The sequence below is a fragment of the Camarhynchus parvulus genome, chromosome 3 (genome assembly GCF_901933205.1).
Source record: "Camarhynchus parvulus chromosome 3, STF_HiC, whole genome shotgun sequence".
NCBI classification, from domain to species: domain Eukaryota; kingdom Metazoa; phylum Chordata; class Aves; order Passeriformes; family Thraupidae; genus Camarhynchus; species Camarhynchus parvulus.
The window spans coordinates 109691112-109712353 of NC_044573.1; the positions used below are offsets into that span (position 1 = coordinate 109691112).

At 49.5% G+C, this 21242-nt stretch overlaps 1 protein-coding gene across 1 annotated transcript in view; it reads right to left on the reverse strand.

Annotated features, from left to right (window-relative positions):
* Window positions 1-9762: 9762 nt before the first annotated feature.
* BLK (BLK proto-oncogene, Src family tyrosine kinase) overlaps window positions 9763-21242 on the reverse strand; it is a 36742-nt gene continuing 25262 nt past the window's right edge. Inside the window, exons 7-13 of the mRNA XM_030945065.1 lie at window positions 20299-20448; window positions 19520-19672; window positions 18402-18581; window positions 17789-17865; window positions 14532-14682; window positions 11622-11753; window positions 9763-10203 (exon numbers count right to left, since the gene is read on the reverse strand). Coding sequence (XP_030800925.1) covers window positions 9995-10203; window positions 11622-11753; window positions 14532-14682; window positions 17789-17865; window positions 18402-18581; window positions 19520-19672; window positions 20299-20448 — 1052 coding nt within the window. The 3' untranslated portion in view covers window positions 9763-9994. The remainder of the gene's footprint in view (window positions 10204-11621; window positions 11754-14531; window positions 14683-17788; window positions 17866-18401; window positions 18582-19519; window positions 19673-20298; window positions 20449-21242) is intronic.

Consider the following 21242-nt stretch of genomic DNA (forward strand, 5'->3'; position numbering starts at 1 on the left):
TCCTCTGCTGGATGCACAGGGCAGTGAGGGGTTTTGGGAGGCTCAGATTCTCTTGGTGACCACCAAGGTCCTGCCACATAAAAAGTCCTGCCACCAAGATCCTGCTCCACCCTGAAGCCACCAGCTCAGAGACATGGACCGGAGCATCCTGTGCCCCAACCCCTGTAGGAGCATCGGGGGGTAGGACAGTGGGGAAGGATGGAGATGAGAGATCTCTGAAGCCAGGTGGTGGAACTTGGGGTTTATTGCAAAGGGCCTGGGTGCAAGGCCCTGCTGGGAGCTGCCAGCCACAGCTCAGAGCAGGCCCAAGAGAAGCAAAGTGAGTGGGAAAGAGAGAGAGAGAAGTAAAGAGAGTGGGAAAGAGAGAGAAGGCAAGAGCGTGGTAAAGAGGATGAGAGAGAGAGAGAGTAAAAGAGGATAAGAGAGCAAGGAAGAGTAAAGACAGTGAAGTTCCTGTTACAATACAATAAATCTTCTTCTGTGTTGAATATTCTAATTCTCACTAGCCAATCTAGTACAATATACAAATCCTATAGCATTTACATACCGCCTATAAGAATCATTACATTACCATACTGTGTTACATTTCAAACCCTAAAAATTACTCTTTGGACCCCTTCTGCCAAGCTAGTAGGGTCTGCTCTGCCCCTTGGACCCGTCTGCAAGCAGAGGGTATTGTTTCATCAAAAAGGGATTACCTGCATACCACTGTTTTCCAGTTGTTCAGTAACTAAGGTATCTCAAAGCTTGCTTTCATTTCAACCTTGCTTATAGTTTCCATATTCTCAAAATCTTTTGCCAGGCAATCATATTTATAAAGCTTTCCTGTTTCATCTTCCCCAACAAATATAAATAATATAAATAATATAGATAATACAAATAATATAAATAATATAAAGTTTTCCTGTTTCGTCTTCCCCAACAAATATAAATAACATAAATAACATAAACAATATAAATAACATAAATAACATAAACAATATAAACAATATAAAGCTTTCCTGTTTCATCTCCCCCACCAAACCCCGCTATTCCATGCTGCTCTGCCAGCACAGCCCTTCTTGTTCCAGCAGGAGTCAAGGCCTCGGTGGCAGCAGAGCCTGACGCAGGCGCTCCCCCGTGACGCTCCCGCTGCTCCCGGGGACAGAACATTCCCCAGGGAGGCCAGGGGTGCCCGGGGGGACAGGCACAGATGTGCAGGGACTGTCACCTTGAGCGGCTCCACGGCCAGCAGGGATGCGGCAGGGTTGTTTTGCTGTCCTGCTCCAAGCAGGAGGAGGAGGAGGAGGAGGAGGAGGAGTGGGGCTGACGGCAGGGATTTCATGGGAGATTGTGTTGGAAGTAGTCAGCACAGCTGGGCTCTGTCCTGTGGCCTTCACCTGCTGCTTTACCCGTGGAAGAGGAGAGATATGCTGTAGAGCTCTTTGGTTTCTCCTGCCTTCACATTTTGTTTTCTCCTGAGGTGGAAGGGCCTTCTGGTGCTGCAGTGTGGGTTGGATCCATCCTGTTAAGCTCTCTTCATCTTCTGAAAAGGATGGCCAGGCTCACAATGATTATTGGGAATTTGGGAATGGTTGTCTGGCTCATAAAAACCCCAAAAATATGCCTGAGATTCACCTGGGTCAGTGCTACCCAGGCCAAGCCAGACCTGTGCCAGACTAAGCAGGATGGAGAGTTTGGAGATGGAACTTCAATGGGGCTTTTCCATGTTTCTAGGAGAGACAGAGAAATGGGGTCATCTCCTTTCCCTTCATCCATCTTTTTGGGCTCCTCCTGCTTCAGAGTGGACATTGGTTGGGCATTTCCCCTGCAATGAATTATCCCAATGCTCCTTCCTTTTGCATCCAAGTGGGACAAGGCCAAGAGAACCCCTCTGAGTAAAACACGGTCCATCCCCAGGGCTCAGGCCTTCCTTGCTTGTGTACAAGGAGCTGAGGGTGGGAAGCTGGAGAGGGGTTTGGGACAAGAGATGGAGGGACAGGACACAGGGAATGGCTTCCTACTGCCAGAGGGCAGGGATGGATGGGATATTGGGAAGGAATTCCTGGCTGTGAGGGTGGGGAGGCCCTGGCACAGGGTGCCCAGAGAAGCTGTGGCTGCCTCTGGATCCCTGGAGGTGTCCAAGGCCAGGTTGGATGCTTGGAGCATCCTGGGAATAGTGGAACAAGTTGATCTTTATGGTCCCTTACAGCTCAAACCATTCAAGTATTCTATGAAACAGGAGGTGAATTTAGATCACCAGCCTGCTGGGTGTTGCTTTATTCCCAACAAATGACTTTAGATTTTCATGCCCCACTTGGGGCTGGGATGTTGTTGGTCCATGCCCAAGGCTTTGCAGTGTCCCACTGTCCCGCTCTTTCTAGCTCAAATCCATAAGAGACAAAGCAAGGCAATATTTTAGAAACACCTTCTGCAGCACCACGCACCCAAACTGTGCATGCAGAGCACACACACAAAGCAGTGCTCCCACCCCTGCAGCCTTCCCCAACTCCCCAGCCCACTGCATCCAACACTCAGCCACAGGCTGAACCTTTCCCAGCAATTTGGGCTCCAAGCAGCCAAAGTGGGAGTGAGGAGAGGGCAGGGGGCTGGGGGGGAAGGGTGTAAATTGCTCATGGAGGATGCTATCACGTCAAACGCTCTGTTTACAAGCTGCTGCCAGGTTATTGAAGATCAGAGAGTCCCTGGCTCTAAACACAGCTACTCCTGGAGTGCAGCGTGTCGGGGCTGGTTGATACATGTCCCCTGAGTGCCCTTGGGGTGACCCTGGAGACCCTGGAGTTATCGGGGGAAGCAACCGTGCGGTGGGGCTGGAGGACCACCTACGGTGCCAGGGGAGCTGTGGGGAGATGCTGCACAGCCCAAGGGGAGGAGATCTGCAGATACAGAGGGCTCCTGGCCCATGTAGAGACAGAGCTGGGAACCTACAGGAGCATCTAAACACCTGGGATAAACATTTGCCAGCCCATGGATGGCAGAGGTGGCTTTTTCCAGTCTGACCAGTTGGGTTGATTGATGTCCCCTGTGGTGTTGGCCCATGGAGAGAGGTGTCTCTGTCCATCAGCACTGGTGATTTCAGGCAAATTTGTGTTTATTGGTTGTGTCTGGGATATTAAATTCAACCCAGCCAGGAATCTGATCATCTGCACTGCTAAATTCTTAACCTGCTCCTTACAGAAAGTATTAAAAATCCAAACAATCCCTGGGCATCAGACTGGAGACAGCACGCATCAAGAACAACTCCCAAAATATGTTTTGGATCTGTCCACACTGTTTTGGATGGTTGAGAGAGTTTAATAGCATGGACATGGCCAGAGAAGGCCTCAGGACCAGGGGAAAGAACTGGTGATTTTTTGTTTACAAGCACAGCTGTACTGAGTAGCTGCCAAAGTTTAAGGTACTGAAGAGTCAATACCAGCCAGAGCAGCCCTGGCAGTGTTTGTCCTGCCAAAGGAAGGCCCCTGAGATCCTTGTTTGAAGATGACAAGGTCTAGTGAAGGTATCCCTGTGCAGGGAGTCTGGAACTGGATGATCTTTAGCATGTCTTCCAACCCAAACCATTCCGTGATTCTGTGATTTTATGGAAGTTGGTCAGATGCAGATGGGAGAGGCAAGGTGTGATATTAATTTCTGATCTCCTGGATGGGACAGGCCAGTGGTTCTGGAGGTTTGATCTGGATAAGAAACCAGGGCTAAAGCCTCTCACATTTACCTGTTCAGAGCAGCTGAAGATGCCCCTGCTTGCCAGAGCACAATCCCCAGTCAAGGCTTATCCCTGTGCCTTGGAGGCTTCCTGTGGTTATGGAATCATTTAGGCTGGAAAAGCCCTCTGGGATCATCAAGTCCAACCATCCCTCAGCACTGCCAAGGCCACCACTCACCCATGTCCCCAAGTGCCACATCCACATGGCTTTTCATCCCTCCAGGGATGGTGATTCAACCACTGCCCTGGGCAGGCTGTTACCTCATTTCCAGCAGTGTCCTCACTCCCAGACGTCAATGTGCTTTAAATTCCCATTTCTGATCGTGATCCTGAGCACCCCCAGCCCAGGGCAGTGGGCTGACCACAGAAAGCTCCCACCACCCTGCCACAGCTGCCTTTCCACTGTCTCCACCCTGTGGCTTCAGCCGGCCCTTGGAAGAAAAGAGGAAAGATAAGGTCAGAAAGAAAGTTCAGGTGAGGATGAGTTAAATATACACTTGAAAGGCTGAGGGGAATGTCCTGCAGAGATTCCTGGGGAATCTCTCACAGAGACAATGATGTCTGGCTGTCACAATCAGGGTGACATCTGGCATTTAGAGGATTGGTGGCTCCAGGGAGATGTTTCTTCCTTCTGCTTTGCTGGCAGAGACCTGTAGCTCAGGTTTAAGGAAAGAGAACAAGTTGGCTACAAATCTTGTTTTGGTGACCACGAGGATGGCAAGGCCATCTTCACCTCCAAGGGGAGTCAGAGCTGGATCTCCTGTGGCCAGCTCCCAGGATCATGAGCAGGCCACAGCAGCTGGCCTTCCCTTCTCTCCAATGCTGGATAAACTGCTAATTTTAGCTGGGAGTGACCTTGGACAGATTAAGGGAGGAGGAAACCCTGGAGAAAGGAGGTCTGGAAGCAGCCTAGGAAAGGAGAACCCGTGGCAGGTCACAGCCTGTCTGCAGTGGTGGGCAACGCCAAATGTCATGGGGAAGGGTGCAGCATGAGCCCTGGGAGAGCAGAACAAGGAAATCAGTGATTCAGAGACTCTCCAAGGCAGGGATGGTGTTGTAACACCTAGCTCAGCCCCCCGACGGATGAGCAATCCTCCAGAAACAGCCCCAGCCCTCTCTGCCTGCAACCCAACACAAACCTCTGTGGGGCAGCTGAGTGACCAAGGAAAGTCCTTCCCTTGAGCCCTGTTATCCCTGGAGGGATTTCCTGGCTGCTGGCTGAGATGGAATCCTGCCCTGAGCAGCCAGTGGGGATGGAGAGGAATTTCCTTGGGCTGATTTGTTGCAGGTTCTGCCTCTGCTTCCCACCAGGAACCCATCTGTGCTCTCTGCCACCCTCACAGCCTGGCTGTCACACACAGACCCAGCTTCTCCTTGGTTAGGGGCGGTCAGGAATGGCCACAAATGCTTTTCAGAGCCAGCCTGGAGTGCCACCACCCTTGGGGATGCTCTGAACCAAGACTCCTCAGAGAAACAAGCTGGGTGAATTCTCCCTTGGCACTGGGCTCCTGGGAGGGGGCCCTTGTGGAAAAAGTGATCCTTGTTCCCTTTGGTGGAGCAGCTCAGAGCCCAGAGCCCAGCCTGGCAGGGCACTGATGCCCTTGTTTGCTCTGCAGTGTTTGCCAGGAAATATTTACCCCGCTGTGTGTGGGTGGAGGCAAAACAGAGCAAGGTGAGGGTTCCTCACCACCTCCCTTCCCGGGCAGCCTCCATTTGCAGGGCCAGCAAGGCAAGCTCCAGGCAGCCTGCTCTGCACAGAGCAGGTGGAGACACTTGGATCCTCCCTTTATCCCCTTGGGAGAGATCCTGAGCTCCTGGAATGTGGCAGTGTGCCTGTGGGTGAGCAGCCAGTGCTGTCCTGCTCCAAACAAGAGCCCAGCATGGGATGGCTTTGAAATAAAATGCCATTTCCCAGGAGGTGAGACAGCAGCTTAAAGCTGAAGGAGGATAGATTTCAATTAGGTATTAGGAAGAAATTCTTGTCTGTGAAAAAGTTGTGGCTGCCACTGGATCCCTGGAAGTGTCCAAGGCCAGGTTGGACAGGGCTTGGAGCAACCTGGGATAGTGGAAGGTGTCCCTGCCCATGGCAGGGGGTTGGATCAAGATTAACCTTCAGGTTCCTTCTGTCCCAAAGCATTCTGTGATTCCATGGCTCTGTGACTTTGATGCTGCTTTGCTCTTGTTTTACCCCAGCTGACCAAGCCCATCTCACAGCTCCAGGGTCCAGCTGCAGATGGAGTGTTTGCTGTGCTGCATCTTTCATTAGACATGAGAAAATCCACATTGCTGGGAGTGCCTGGGTTCTGAGAAAAGCTGGAGGTCACACCTTACCAGACAGACAGCAGAAAAACCACCCAGTGCTGCAGCTCCCCACAGCCCTGCCCTCTCACTGGTTTTCCTTTGCTCTCCCTCCTCTCTCCCCTCAGCACCTGCTGATTTTTCCATGCCAATCTCCCCTGCCGGCCCTGGCTCCCAGTTTCCAGATGCTCTCCCCACTTTGCCAAGGTGCCACAGGGCACAGCCATTGCGCAGGGAAGGTTTTACATTGCAGGCACAAGCTATTTCTACATCTGCAAGGTGAAGAACTGAGAAATACCACAAAAACCTTCTCTCCAAAGCCTCAAACCACTTGTAAACAGGGTGTTAATGACAAGGAACTCAGCACAAGACCAGACATTAGCCACAGAGATGACATTTCAGACAGAAGATGGGGATGCAGTGAGAGCACCAAGGCTGCACAGGAAAGCAAAGACCAACAGTGAAGGACTGAATCTTTCTGTGTGAGAATTGGAAATACCATTCCAGTGGCAGCCAGGGAAGAAATGAAAGGATGATCTTGGATATTATGCAGGATACACATCACTCGATAACATTTTTAATCCTTGTCTGGGCCATTCAGGGGCCCATGCTCTGTCTGTGGCAGGAATTGACTCATATCTTGTAAAATAACTTTGCACAGCCCAACAAGTTCTTCCTGGGCAGGTTGAATTTGACAGCCTGGATCACTTTTATCACCTTTCTCCTGCTGCAAGGCTCCCCTGTGAGCCTCTGGCTGGAGCTCACCCATGTGAAGAGACATCTCTTAAGCTGCCAGGTTGGTATGGGGACAAAAGAGTTTTTCTAGAGCTTTCTGATGGCACTGGGGACATCCTGGGCTGGAGGTCACGGATGCAGCGCCTCACTCCTCACCTGGGATTGTGGCTGCACCCCCTGATGTCCATGCTCAGGAGGGCAGGTCCTTTTCTGCCCAGCAGTGGTGGAGGAGCTGCAGGGCCAATTTCCCAGCGGTTTTGGTGGGTGTTTTGTAAAACTGTGGATGTTTTGTAAAACCATGGTTGTTCACAGAGCTCACACTCCACACTCCACACTCTCCCTCCATCCCCTGGAGAGGCTGAGCTTGGTGGCACAGCCCCAGCCTGCTCCCCACAGCAAGGGAAGAGTTTCCAGTGGCTTCATGGAGCCAGGTCTGCCCCAAGGAACAAATTTAACATGATTGTTCAGCAGGAACAAAAAGGACCGTGGTGTCCAGTGCAGAGGAAGCTCAGCCCACAGCCTCTTGTTATGTTCACCCTGGGCTTGGCCACGTGCTGCAACTGGCCATAAAAATATCCATTTCCTTTCTAATTTGGGCTACAACACTTGACACTTTGGCCTTGGGTGATAATGCAATGTACAAGTGCTCAGCAGACACCCTGCAGCCCTTCTTCCTGCTTTGCTCCAGCACAAATCATCCACAGCATTCACTTCAATAAAATATTAACAGCCAAGGAGTCAAACAACTTTCATCTGTATTTATTTCCTGACTATCATCTCATTAACAGGAATCTGCTGGTTCTGCATGGAGTTCCTGGTATCTGGTAGAGACCAAGCAGGAGTTCAAACAAGGGGAAAGACTTTTCCCTCAACTCCAATGAAGTTATTGAATAAATGGCTTTCCCCCCACTGTGGTTTAAAAAGAGATTTGTGTAATGATAGCGCATGTGACTTGTCCCTTGGGAACCACAAAGGAACTGGACCGACCCTGATTAATCTTAAATTGTTTTTAGGACTTACTAGCCTTGAGTTCACAGGGTTCAGGTTGGGAGGATGGAGATCTTCTCCACAGCCCAAGGTTTTCCACCCAGCTCCAGTGAAGTCCTAGAGGGATGCAGGTCTCCCATAGACCTCCATCATCCCTATGGAAAAATCCCAGACACCTTAGGGTTTCTGCACTAGACCTAACATTTCTGAGACTGGGTCATCTCAGCCAGTTCTCTCTCAGTCTGGGAGATCATTTATTGTTATTAAATCCTCCTTTCCCCCTCAGGGGGACATCTCATTTTTCTCCCAGGCCCTTGTGCAGCAGTGGCACGAACAATAATTCTGTATCATGGCTTGGGCTTGGTTGGGTGCTTTTTCTGGTACACATGACATAGAACCATGGAATAGTTTAGGTTGGAAAGGATCTTAAGGATCATCCCATTCTAAGCCCCCTGTCATGGACAGGGACACCTCCCACTATCCCAGGTCGCTCCAAGCCCTGTCCAACCTGGCCTTGGACACTTCCAGGGATCCAGGAGCAACCACAACTTCTCTGGGCACCCTGTGCCAGGGCCTCCCCACCCTCATTCTAAAATCTTCCTTATATCTGGTCTAAATCTACCCTATTTTAGTTTAAAAAAAAACACGTCTTGTTCCTTCACAACAGATCCTGGTAAAAAGTCTGTCCCTATATTCCTTACAAACACCATTTGAATTTTTTAAGATTTCTCTTTCCATCTCTGCTGTTTCTTTCCCACATCTTCCCTTTTCCACTGTGAAATGCACCCTCTACAGCTGGACTCAAAATCTACTTCATGGAGGAGAGAACAGCAGATGAAACACCCTGGGGAGATGGTTCTGGAGCGTTCCCCTGTGCCCCAGCCTGGAGCTCACTCCTGTGCTCCTCACACTCCTCCCATGTGCCATCTGTGCCCCTTTTCTTTGCCCTCCACTCCTCCACCCAGTGAAACTCCTGACTGGAGACTGAAGCCTCTTTTGGGCATTCTCCCGGGTTGGAGATCCACCAAAAAACAGGGAAATGGCATTTGAACCCTCCCGGGCTGGGTGTGGAGTGGCACCTGCCGTGCTGTTGCACCAGGAGCTTGTGCAGCGAAGGCTCAGCCAAGCGAGGAAGGGTTTTATTTCTGCAGTTTTTTTTTTTTTTTTTTTACATGAGCCCTCCACTCCTCAGTCCAGTGAAACTCCTGACTGGAGGCTGAAGCCTCTTTTGGGCATTCCCTTGGGTTGCAGGTTCACCAAAAATCAGGGAAATTGCATTTGAACCCTCCCGGGCTGGGTGCGGAGCGGCGCCTGCCGTGCTCTTGCACCGGGAGCTTGTGCAGCGAAGGCTCAGCCAAGCAAGGAAGGGTTTTATTTCTGATTTTTTTTTTTTTTAACATGAGTTTTTACTGCCCAAGAGCCGCCCAGATTCGCTGGGAAGGAGGGACATCTCGTGGCCACACCACGAACATCTCTCCTTGAGCATCTTTCCATTCCCTCCCCGGTTACCACCCCAGCATCCTCACCCCGCTCTGCCCGGGGAGCCCCCCGGCCTCTCCCTCCTCCTCCAGGGGCTCGCTCACACCCTGAGCCTCAATAAAGAAGCGGGAAATCCTCGTATCCAGTTTTTTATTACTGATTTGAGGCAGAGAGGGGGCATCACCCGGCACGTGTGGCCCGAGGAGGTGCGGACAGGACACCCGCGGCACGGAGGGGGTGCAGCATCTCCAGCAGAGCGGGGCAGAGATTCTTCACCCCCGCAACACCACGCTGACACCTCAATAAAGAAGCGGGAAATCCTCGTATCCAGTTTTTTATTACTGATTTGAGGCAGAGAGGGGGCACCACCCGGCCCAAGGAGGTGCGGACAGGACACGCTCGCAGCCCTGCCCGCGGCACGGAGGGGATGCAGCATCTCCAGCAGAGCGAGTCAGTGATTCTTCACCCCCACAACACCACCCTGGCCACGGACCCCTCTTCCCAGCGCTGCAGCTGCGAGGCTGAGGGGTTTTTCTCTATCCAGGTGGGTCACGAAGGAGTTTTCTGTCCTTCGTGCCAGAGGTGATGCTTGCCAGGTGGGCACAGCCCTGTGCCACCTCTCAGAGCCACCTCTTCAGTCTTTGCGACAACCACAGAGCCGGCAGCATCCTCCTCCCTCGTGTCTCTCCTCATGCCCCATCTCCACGCGCAGATGGGAGGAAGGGAAACCCGAGCCCCCGGGCCACCGGGAGCATGGTGGCTGTCGTGCAGCGCTGTCCCTGCGGTGGCTGCTCATTGCTGCGGCTCGGGCTCGTACTGCTTCTCCGTGGAGGTGTAGAAATCCTCGAGCACCGACTGCAGGTACTCGAAGGTGGGGCGCTCCTCGGGGTTGCTGCGCCAGCACTTGAGGATGATGCTGTAGAGCTCCCCGGGACACGACTCCGGGCAGGGCATGCGGTAACCCCGCTCCAGGTTGCGAATCACCTCGGGGTTGGTCATTCCTGGGGGGGAAACAGAGCCCAGCAGGAGTTATTCAGCACCCAGGATAGGGGGAAGGTCGGTGCTTCCCGAAGTTCACGCCCAGGCTGGGCTGGAGGGGCTGAGGTGGTTCCTGAATCTGGAATTCCTGAATTCTGGAAATCTTTCCTCAGGGTTGTGCTTCCTCTCCATGCCTCTGTCCCCTCCCTGATCCCCCTCTCTAAGTTTGGCTTTGCACAGGGATAACTGAGGGAAGGAAAGCCAGCTTGAAGGAGCTCTTGTGACAAGAGGGGCATTGAGGGGCTGGAGAGTGTCCAGGGAAGGGAATGGAGCTGGGGAAGGGGCTGGAGCACCAGGAGGGGCTGAGGGAGCTGGGAAAGGGGCTCAGCCTGGAGAAAAGGAGGCTCAGGGGGGACCCTGTGGCTCTGCACAACTCCCTGACAGGAGGGGACAGCCAGGGGCGTTGGGCTCTTCTCTCAGATAAAAGGAAGAAATGGCCTCAAGTTGTACCAAGGGACATTTTGATCAGGTATTAAAAACAGTTTCTTCAAGGAAAAGGTTGTCCAGCCCTGAAACAGATGCCCAGGGCAGTGGTGGAGTGCCCATCCCTGGAGGAATTTACCAGATGTGCAAATGCGGCACTCGGGGACATGGGGCAGTAGTGGCCTTGGCAGAGCTGGGTTAATTCAATTTAGAGGCCTTCTGCAACTTAAACAATTCTGTGATTCTGAGAGAGAGCTGAGTGAGAGCTGGACACTCATCCTGCATTCCCAGCACCCTGTACCTCGATAAGGAATCCTGTACCTGATAAGGGATCCTGTATCCTGATAGGGAATTCTGTACCTGGATAAATAATCCTGTACCCAGATAAGGGAATCCTGTACCTGGATAAATAATCCTGAACCTAGATAAGGGATCGTGTACCTGGATAAGAAATACTGTACCTGATAAGGGATCCTGTACCTGGATAAGGAATCCTGTACCTGATAAGGGATCCTGTATGCTGATAAAGAATCCTATACCTGGATAAGGGATCCTATACCTGGATAAAGGATTCTGTACTTGGATAAATAATCCTGCACCCAGATAAGGGAGCCTATACCTGGATAAATAATCCTATACCTGGATAAGGGACTCTGTACCCAGAAAAGTGATCCTGTACCTGGATAAGTGATCCTCTACCCAGAAAAGTGATCCTGTACCTGGATAAGTGATCCTGTACCCAGAAAAGGGATCCTGTACCTGGATAAGGGATCCTGTACCCAGAAAAGTGATCCTGTACCTGGATAAGGGATCCTGTACCCAAAAAAGCGATCCTGTACCTGGATAAGGGATCCTGTACCCAGAAAAGTGATCCTGTACCTGGATAAGGGATCCTGTACCCAAAAAGCGATCCTGTACCTGGATAAGGGATCCTGTACCCAGAAAAGGGATCCTGTACCTGGATAAGGGATCCTGCCGAAGGTGATGATCTCTGTCAGGAGGATCCCAAATGACCACACGTCAGATTTGATGGTGAAAACCCCATAGTTAATGGCCTCTGGAGCTGTCCATTTGATGGGAAATTTGGCACCTGTTCCAAAGGAAACAATTGGAAATAAGTCCTGGAGTTAGAGCATCTCCCTCACCTGTCACAGGCACAAGAATTCCCCCAAACCAACCCCTGGTTCCTTTGGGCTCTTGATTATGATTCTGTGGTTCTTCCTAGGAGAGGGGCTCCAGCCCTTTGGTTATCTGCACATCTTCCTCTGGATCTGCTCCGTCCCAGAGCTGGATGGAATATTCAAAACCAATTTGGCAGATTTATTATGGGACAACAACAGTAGGATTTTATTCTGTAAAAATTTTTTTGTCTTTTGCCAAGAAAAATGGTATCACATGATCCTTGAGGTCTCTTTCCATCCTGGTACTCTGTGATTCTGTGAAATCACTTATTAGAAGGGGGTTGTTTCAGCAAAAGTGCATAAATATAACAGCAAATATAAATTCCTCAGTCCTTAAAGCTGCAGAGTTTTATTAAAACCAAAATAAATCCCTTTTTATTTTGTCCACCAAGTTCTTGCTTAATGCGCTGCTGACAGCAATGACCAAAAGGTTGCAATTTCAGTTTAGCTAAAAAAAAACAAAAACAAAAAAACCAACAGCAAAACCACCTTGATAAGTGGGAACTGATCATGTTACACTGCAGAGGAAACCACATTTTTATTTATACACATCCTCCCAGGACTGGAAATCCAACTGCAGGGTGTGAAATAAGCACCTCAGTTGTTGCACATCACACTCTGAGTGACAAGGCTGGGAAATGCAATATATGAAGTGAGAATTGTTCAAAGCAGATAGAGGGGAGGTGTTATTCCAGAGCAAAGCTAGCTGGAAAAATGCTGATGGGAGCTGCTTTCTGCTGGAAAAGCAGCTCCTTTGGTTATTAACAGAATTATACCGATTTCATCAAAGCTTCTCTTAAGGATAAAACTGCCTTAAAAATTTGCAGCAAAGTCAAAATTCCCCTTCATGGCAGTTTCCAAATTACATTTGGGATCTTTTACTATTCTGAAATAGTCTTGCATGTTGAAATGGGTATGATTTGTATCAAAAAGTATCTTGGGGACAGGAAATTGAAAGAAATGTTTCTTATCTTATTTAAAAACCCATAAAAACTATTAAATTTCCTTTCTTCAGAGTATATTTTAAGGGGAATTTTATCTCATCCCAACTCTAGAAGTGGACAGATTTCCAAAATTTGAAAATCTTCTGGTAAGTGTCACTTATGCCTGACTGAATTGTTTTATTTCAGCCACTTCTGCTGCTTTCCCTGATGCTCTGCGGAGTCTCTTTGCAATCTGAATTTGATCTCATCCTGACCTCGGACTCAGAGCTCAGTACAGGGATGACCTCAGAAGTCTTTTCCAAACCAAAAGATTCCGTGATTTATTGTTTTCTATGTGGTCCCTCTGCTGTGGAAGGGACCTGATGTAGTCAGGGCTTGGTTTGCCTGGCACACCTGGAAGCTGCTGCTGGATCCAGACTTGTGGCTCCAGCTCTGTTATTTCTTCCCCTCTGGATTGAATGCTCACAAAAACCAGGCCACAGGCAGCAGTTTTTGTTAGCAGAGGTCAAATTTCTCCAGCAAACAACTGGAGGGGCATCAGAAATCCCCCAAACAGAATCAAAAGAGTTTTTTCCTATTTCCCTCTCCAGTTTTCAGTTGCTTTTGTAGCCCCCAAGCCTTGCTGCCTCTCCCAGGACTGGATGTTTGGGTGTTTCTGTTTCCCCTGCCCTCTGCCTGATGCCAGCCTGGTATCCTGGCATTCCTCGGGTAGGATGTCAGAATCCAGGATATTCCTCTGGCTGCCCTGGAGGATTCAAGAACCAGGCAGGAGGCTCAGAGACCCTGGCACAGAGTCAAAACCACCTGTGCCTTTGATTTTAACCCATGGAAACAATTACCAACTTTGTGCGAGGAGTTACAAGCCACAAGGGTTTGAACAGAATGTTAGTGAATTTATCACAGGGTGAAAATGTAGAATTTTGGGGTTTTTAGAATGGGGGTTCAGGAGGCAAGATGGAGGAATCTGGGTGTGTCCTGTCTTTCTCCTTCTTCTTCTTGTCCTCCATCTTCTGCTGTGATGGTGGCACTTTTGGATTGGTTTAGAGTAGAGACAGACTGTCTAACATAGGTGATAGGTATTTGTCGGAACCCAGGAAATTCCTCTGGCTGCCCTGGAGGAGTTGAGACCCTGCCAAGGGGCTCAGAGACCTTGGCACAGGACCCAAGACCCCTGTGCCTTTGATCTTGACCCATGGAAAAAACAATTACCACCTTTATATGAAGAATTACAAGTCAAGATAGTTTAAGGAGAATAATAGTTTGTCATGGGGTGAAAAATAGATTTTTGGGGTTTTTAGAATGGGGGTTCAGGAGGCAAGATGGAGGAATCTGGGTGTGTTCTGTCTTTCTCCTTCTTCTTCTTAGTCTCCATCTTCTGCTGTGATGGTGGCACTTTTGGATTGGTTTAAGGTAGAAGCTCACTGTCTAACACAGGTGATAGGTATTGGGAAGTTATTGCAAATAATGTACATGTAGTTTTTAGTATAAATAGATAACACTGCCCCAGGGTGGTCAGTGTGCCATGAACCAACCTGCTGGACAGACCTCAGCAGGTCAGAGAAAGAATGTATTAGACAAGAGCAAATAAAGAACCTTGAGAACGAGACCCAAGGAATTCTGCCTTCTTCTTCAGTCTCAGGGCTGGGAAAAAGAGACTTTCTAACACCTCAGGGTCATCTCAACACCAGAGATCCCATCAGTAGGACGGTGGGAGATAAGAGCAGTGCTGGGAAGGGCACCCACCTTCCTGTGCCAGGTACTCGTTCTCGATGAGCCTGGCCAGGCCGAAATCGGCGATTTTGCAGCAGAGCGTCTCTGACACGAGGATGTTGGCGGCCCTCAGGTCCCGGTGGATGAAGTTCATGCGCTCAATGTAGGCCATGCCCTCTGCCACCTGTGAGGGGAGGAAGAACACACCTTCATCATCACCTCCCCATGGGATCTTGGGTGGTTTTCACCCACCTTTGCAAAGCACAGCATTTTTACAGGGTTGGTGTTTTTTCTCCATGAGCATGGATGTGCCTACGTTGCCCATGGATGGATGGATGGATGGATGGATGGATGGATGCATAATGGATGGACAGGTGGATCAGCAGACAGATAAATAAATAGATATTGCGCTTGTACAGGTGCAGATATTCAGCTTTACCATCCTGAGCAGCCAAGTGAAGCAGAACAGAAGCACCACTCTCTGTTTTGCCTTGAGTCGTGTCTGCAGCGAGAGCTGAAACCACATCACTGGATTCCCAGTTTCTGCCACAACTCTCTCCTCTCCAGCAGGCATATTAGTCATAAACATTCCAAGTTAAATATGTGAATTAAAAAAGGGAAAAAAAACCCACAAAAAATCAAACTAGCAAATCACAGAATTATAGAATGGTTGGAAGTGACTTCAGCACCTTAAAGATCTTCTCATTCCAAATTCCTCCTATGGGCAGGGCCACCTTCCACTATCCCAGGTTGCTCCAAACCCCACCCAACCTGGCCTTGGACACTTCCAGGGATCCAGGAGCAGCCACAGCTTCTCTGGGCACCCTGTGCCAGGGCCTCACCACCCTCTCAGGGAAGAATTTATTCCTAAAATCTAATTGAGACACCTGGTGTGTGATGAGCCTTTATCAATGACAGCAGCAATATTTCATTGATGAGTGCTGGGGGTTGAAAAGGGAGATTGATAGAAGACAGAGGTTGCCAGGTTGAGTCTCAGATTTGGGAAGGTGAGTGGACATATGCAGCCCCTGCCAGCAAGGGGTAGCACCCATTAAAGCTTTTAAGTGCCTGTGGGTGAGGTCAGAGCAATTTTCCACTCCATGCAGATTCACATGAGCCTCTGCACTCACATGTGGTTTCAAACAGGATACTCACACATACTTTCCAATGCTGCATTTCTAACCTGTGTCAACACCCCTCTAGTGCAAGGGCTGATTTCTGCAGTGGAAAATGGAAGAATTGATGTAATTTCCTGTCCTGATGTTAATGAGATAGGACTTGGTGCTCAGCCCGTTCCAGCCCAGAGTGTTTTCAAGCATTTACCCTCAAGACTGACCACAGGAGCGAGTGTATCAGCCCAGACTGTTCTAATTTTAACTCACACGGATGTCATTGGATCAAAAATTGCGCTCGAGAGGGTTGGGTGCCTGCTGAGCTGTGATGTCACCCCAACACCACAGATAAGCAGATTGCAAAATAGCTCAGCAGACTGCCCTTTCCTCCTGCTGCTCCTCCCAGAGATACCCAGGGAATGTCTGAGTCCCTGCCCTGGGGAGGTGGTGCTGGGCTGGGAGAGGGAAGGATGAAAGTTGTTCTTCCAGCTGATGCCTCAGGGATGGGTAAAATTCTTCCTACCTCGCGCTGAGGGTGACTTCTGTGGGTTTTGTATGGCTGGGGTGTGGGGGTTTGGTCTGTGCTCAATTATCCTGGTCCTGCTGGGTGGTGAAGTTTGCACAGAGAAGCTGTGGTTGTCCCACCACCCCTGGAAGTGTCCAAGGCCAGGCTGGACAGGGCTTGGAGCAACCTGGGATAGTGGGAGGTGTCCCTGCCCATGGCAGGGGGTCAGAATTAGATGATTTTTCAAATCCTTCTAACCCAACCCATTCCATGATTCCATAACTCTGTAACATTGACCAAAATCTTTGCTCTGAGTCACCCAGAGATTGCTCTGGTCCTGCACAGAAATGCACCTTGCCAATTTCTGGGGAATGCTCCCACTCACCCCAAGGGCTCTGTAATATGGATAAATTGAAGTAAGAAATTAATTAATTAATTAATTAATTAAAGGAATTAATTAATTCCTTATCCTCGGGAATTTTACACAAATCACAGGCTGTAATTTTCAAGAGAGGGAATGAAACAATGAAAGATGGAGGGAGGGAAGTGGAGATTTCAGGAGAGGAGGGAAGGAGGGAAGTAATTAAGTCAAATACCCTAAACAGGGAGTGTGCATTTGTCTCCATAACATCTCACAGACATCAATGATGAAGTTACAGATATGGAAAAATTATCAGCAGTGAAGAGGGAAGGAACAGAAAGAGGTTCCTCTGCGCCCCTATGGAAAGTTCAAATTAAAAATGACAGAAGGTGGCACTGCTTTAAAGCATTTAAATCTTTTCACTCTGGTTAAAGCAAGAATTAAAATATTTCACTGTAATAAACCATCCCCTCAAATATTAAGATTTTCCAGTTCTTAATTTATTAAAAAGCAACGCTGTATGAGGACTGGAACCAGCAAATTTTGCACATTGTTTCCTCAAGTCCACTTTGACAAGAGAATCTGAGTGATTTAATGGATAAATTCCATATTCAGCCTGATGCTTCAGGGTATTTTTTTTTGCCAGTATTTCCTAATTAGCCTGACTCTGCTCTGGATGAGCCAAACTCTGTCAACAGCTGTCTGGGACCAAAGTGCAGTGATTTAGCCATTCTCATTCTTCATGTGGTTTCCCTAATTTTGCCCTATTTGTGTTATAGAGGCCCTTCTGGACTAAAATTTTAAGCTGCAGCTACAGCTGTGAGGATTTGCAGCCTGGGGATGCTTAAAGGCTAAAAGTTTGTTTTCCTAAAGAGCAAAATTCCCAGATATGAGGATCAGAACATCCTTTATGCCTCATCCTCAGAAAGGCAGAACTGCTGGTCCTGCATTGGAAGTCTCTTTGTTGAGCTTTTTCTCCTTTTTCAGTAAAAGGAGAAAGAAACCTTTTTTTTCCCTCCTCAGCAAGGAAGAAAAGCAAAAAAAATAAAATCAGACCAAAAATTTCAACCACCCCCCAAAAAACCCCAAACTCCAGATCTCTAACCCTGCACTAAGCTATCAGAGGGTTGCCCTAAGGACAGAACTGATATGCACATGGACAGAGAAGGATGAGGAGAATCCCTAAGAGAGCACACCAGGAGGAGCTGTTCTTCTCCAGAAAACTTTTGCTCTGACTGACTTCAGACTTGCAGGAATTTCACTGAGTTATAAAAAAAATCTTGGATCCTTTTCCCACCCACTGTTCACTGACCTGAGCAGAGATATCAATGAGTTTGGGGAGATTCAGTTGGCTTCCTTCTTCTGTCTTCAGGAAATCCAGCAAACACCCTGCAGGAGAGGAGAGGAGAGACTGCTGTCACTCTTCTGAATAATTTACAAATTTGTTTTCCCTGGTGCTTCTCTGAATATATGCAACAAATCTGCCTCCATCCTAAGGGAAATCTGAGCAGCCAGAATGGGTGTCCACTGCAGCATCTTTCATTAGGAAAGCTCCCAAACAGCCCAAATTTCCCTCTGTTTTACACAGATCTGTTGCAAACTGCTGGGCATTCATTGTTTGAACTGTTATAAACAAGAGGGGCGAAAGAAAGGACAATTTCACCATGAGGGGAGTAAAAACCTGAAACAAACTTCCAGTGAGAACAGTGGGGAGGAGAACTTTAAACACTCTTCAAATTGAGCATCACCACAGTTTTTTCATCACCCAGAAAATCTCTTTCTGTATTAGAATCAAACTTTTGGGTCACTTGCTTGCAGATTTGGTACAACCCCTCCTGCCCACCCTCATTCTGCACAGGAGCACTGGCCAGATCACCAGAGTGGCTCTGCAGAAGCCCAGCACAGAGCTCCAGGAGGGTTTTTACCATTGGCCATGTACTCTGTCACAATGTAGATGGGCTGCTTGGTGACCACGGCATACAGCCGGACCAGCTTGTTGTGCTGCAGCTTCTTCATCAGGTTTGCCTCTGCCAGGAAGGCATCGGGATCCATGCTGCCCTCCTTCATGGTCTTCACAGCCACCTTGATGTTGTTCTTGTAGTAGCCTGCAGGGAGATGATGGTGTTTTGAGGAATTTTGGGCTCCCTGTAGGGAGATGATGGTGTTTTGAGGAATTTTGGGCTCCCTGCAGGGAGATGATGGTGTTTTGAGGAATTTTGGGCTCTCTGCAAGCTCATGTGGGGTTGTGTAATAAGGAGAGCTCATGGAGCAGAAAACCACAGGAACAGCTTGAATCCCTCATGAAGGAACACGTGGTAGATCCCAGTGCCAGCAGTGTGAGAGGAGAAGGGACACTCATGTCACAGCTGTCAGTCCATGAGGCTGCATCAGGGATGGTCCCTGCACTGAGCCCATCCTCACACAGCCCTCCCAGACCCTTTCTGGGTGAAACCCCTGGGGCCTCCCACCAGCTGGGCTCTCAAACCATCCAAATGCAGCCAAAAAGGCAGGACTGAGCAGTCAGCACATGAACTCAGCCTGGTCCTGTCCACAATCTCCATTTCCAAGGCAACCAGCAACCACAAAGAGGGCGGCAAAGGAAGCTGGGCTCCCCACACTTCCTCTCCTGCTGATTAGCAGTAGGCAGGAGAGCATCAGGGATGGAGATCTGGGCTAAAAAGTGGAACAGGAAGGCAGAAAGAAGTGGGAAAATGTCACCCAGGTACCCTACTGGGTGTGACTTAGGATCACTGGTGTCACTACAGTTGTCCCCAGGATTCCCAGGAAAAATGAGTGCATATCCCAAGAGATGAGTAAATAATAATTTCAACACCTATCCCCTATGAAACCCTTTCTCAACCCCTGATCTCTGCAAACATGAGCTGTCCAGTCCTTCCCAGGGATCCTGTGTGTGCCCATAAATATATGTTTGTCCTTAAGGATCCCCACTCCTAGAATAGTATTGCCTTAGGGAAATAAAAGGTTTTCCCATCTCCTCTCTTTATGTCTTTTTTTCCCCTGGAATGGAAGGGGTTCCACTTACCCATCCACACTTCCCCAAACTGCCCACTGCCCAGCTTCTTCACAAGCTTCAGGGCCTCCCGAGGGATCTCCCACTCATCCTGGGCCCAGGGTCTCTGGGGAACCAGGGATGTGCAGGGAGCTGTGAGGCGCTGGCACAGCCCATCCCCTTTCTCTGGAGGAGGACAAAGCACAGGAGATTTCAGTGGGATGGCAGAGAAAACCTTCTCCTCCTCCATCCACACATGCCAGGAAAAATCAACCCATGGAAACCTCCACAACCACACAGGGAAGTGGTGAAGCCCCCAGCACTGGAGGGGTTTAAAGGTTGTGTGGATGTGGCATTTGGGGACATGGGTTAGTGGTGGCCTTGGCAGTTCAGGGGGAACAGGTGGATTCAGTGGTTTTAGAGGGCTTTTCCAACGTTTATAATTCTATGATTTCATTAAAAGTTTCAGCCACAGGGATCAAGGCACCCAGAATGGCCCCAAACAAAGGGGAAAGTTCAAAGGGAGCCATAGAGGAGCAAATTACCCTGCCCAAACCTTGCTTCCCATGCATCCCTCCTGCATATCCTGGCAACATTCCCCTCTTTCCTTTCCTGATGGGGGACACTCCCTGACTTTAGGGCTGGGAGCAGAGCTCACCCTTGCAATTCCCTAAGATGGAAACCAGGTCATGGGTTCTGGTCGTAGGATCACTCCTGCCCCGTGAGCAGCTGCGCTGTCTCCCAAACCTATCCTCCCTCTGTCCCCACCCTCTTCCAGGACACAAACCCACGAGAGAAGGCAGAGAACTTACGGCTGTAATGATGGATGAGCTCTGGCAGGCTGGAGAAAGTCATCCTGGGGGAGATGTAGTACCCCCCTCCATCCAGGGAGCGGATCCTGTAGTGTTTGATGATGTCCCCGTGAGCAGAGTTGTTGTCCCTCACAGACAGGGAATAGGCATCTGGAGAAGGAGCAGAACGAGCTGTGAGGACAAACTGCATCCCAGCCAGGGACCAGCTGCCTCCTCTTTCCACCAACAGCTCCAAACCAGCCCTGGCTGGTGCCTTTCCAGGGCACGTCCCCCAGAATTTACAGCTTTTCTCTCTCCAAGGCAAGGGGACAGCATAAAGGTTCATCAAAGCTGAACTGACCCAGTCCAGGCTTCCAGGAGTAACACCTGCCTGTGCTGTGGCCAACAGCCCAGTGGAAGCCCTGTGGGGACCAGCAGCACCTCTGCAGGCAGAGCAGGCAGATGTTCCCCAGGTCAGGATGGTCTTTCCACAGCTCCATATTCCCATCTGAGCTCTGCCAGCCTCAGCATCATGAAATCAGAATGGGTTGGGTTGGAAAGGAACTTAAATTTCTTCCATTTCCATCCTCTGCCATGAGCAGGGACAGCTTCCACTATCCCAGGTTGCTCCAAGCCCCATCCAACCTGGCCTTGGACACTTCCAGGGATCCAGGGGCAGCCACAGCTTCTCCGGGTACCCTGTGCCAGGGCCTCACCCTCATAGTGAAGAATTTCTTCCTAACATCCAATCTAACCCTGCGCTCTTTCAATTTAAAGCCATTTAAAGCCTTTTTCCTCTAATGATTAAACATCATTAAACCTTGTGCCAAGGTCAGTGGTTCAGCTGGGGGGGCACAGGAGGTGGGTTCAGGAGAATTGTCTTGTTCAGCCACAAACTTGTGACCAGATCTAGGGATTCCCATCAGGAATCTTGTCCCTTTTGGGCCCCAAGGGAGCTGCTCAGC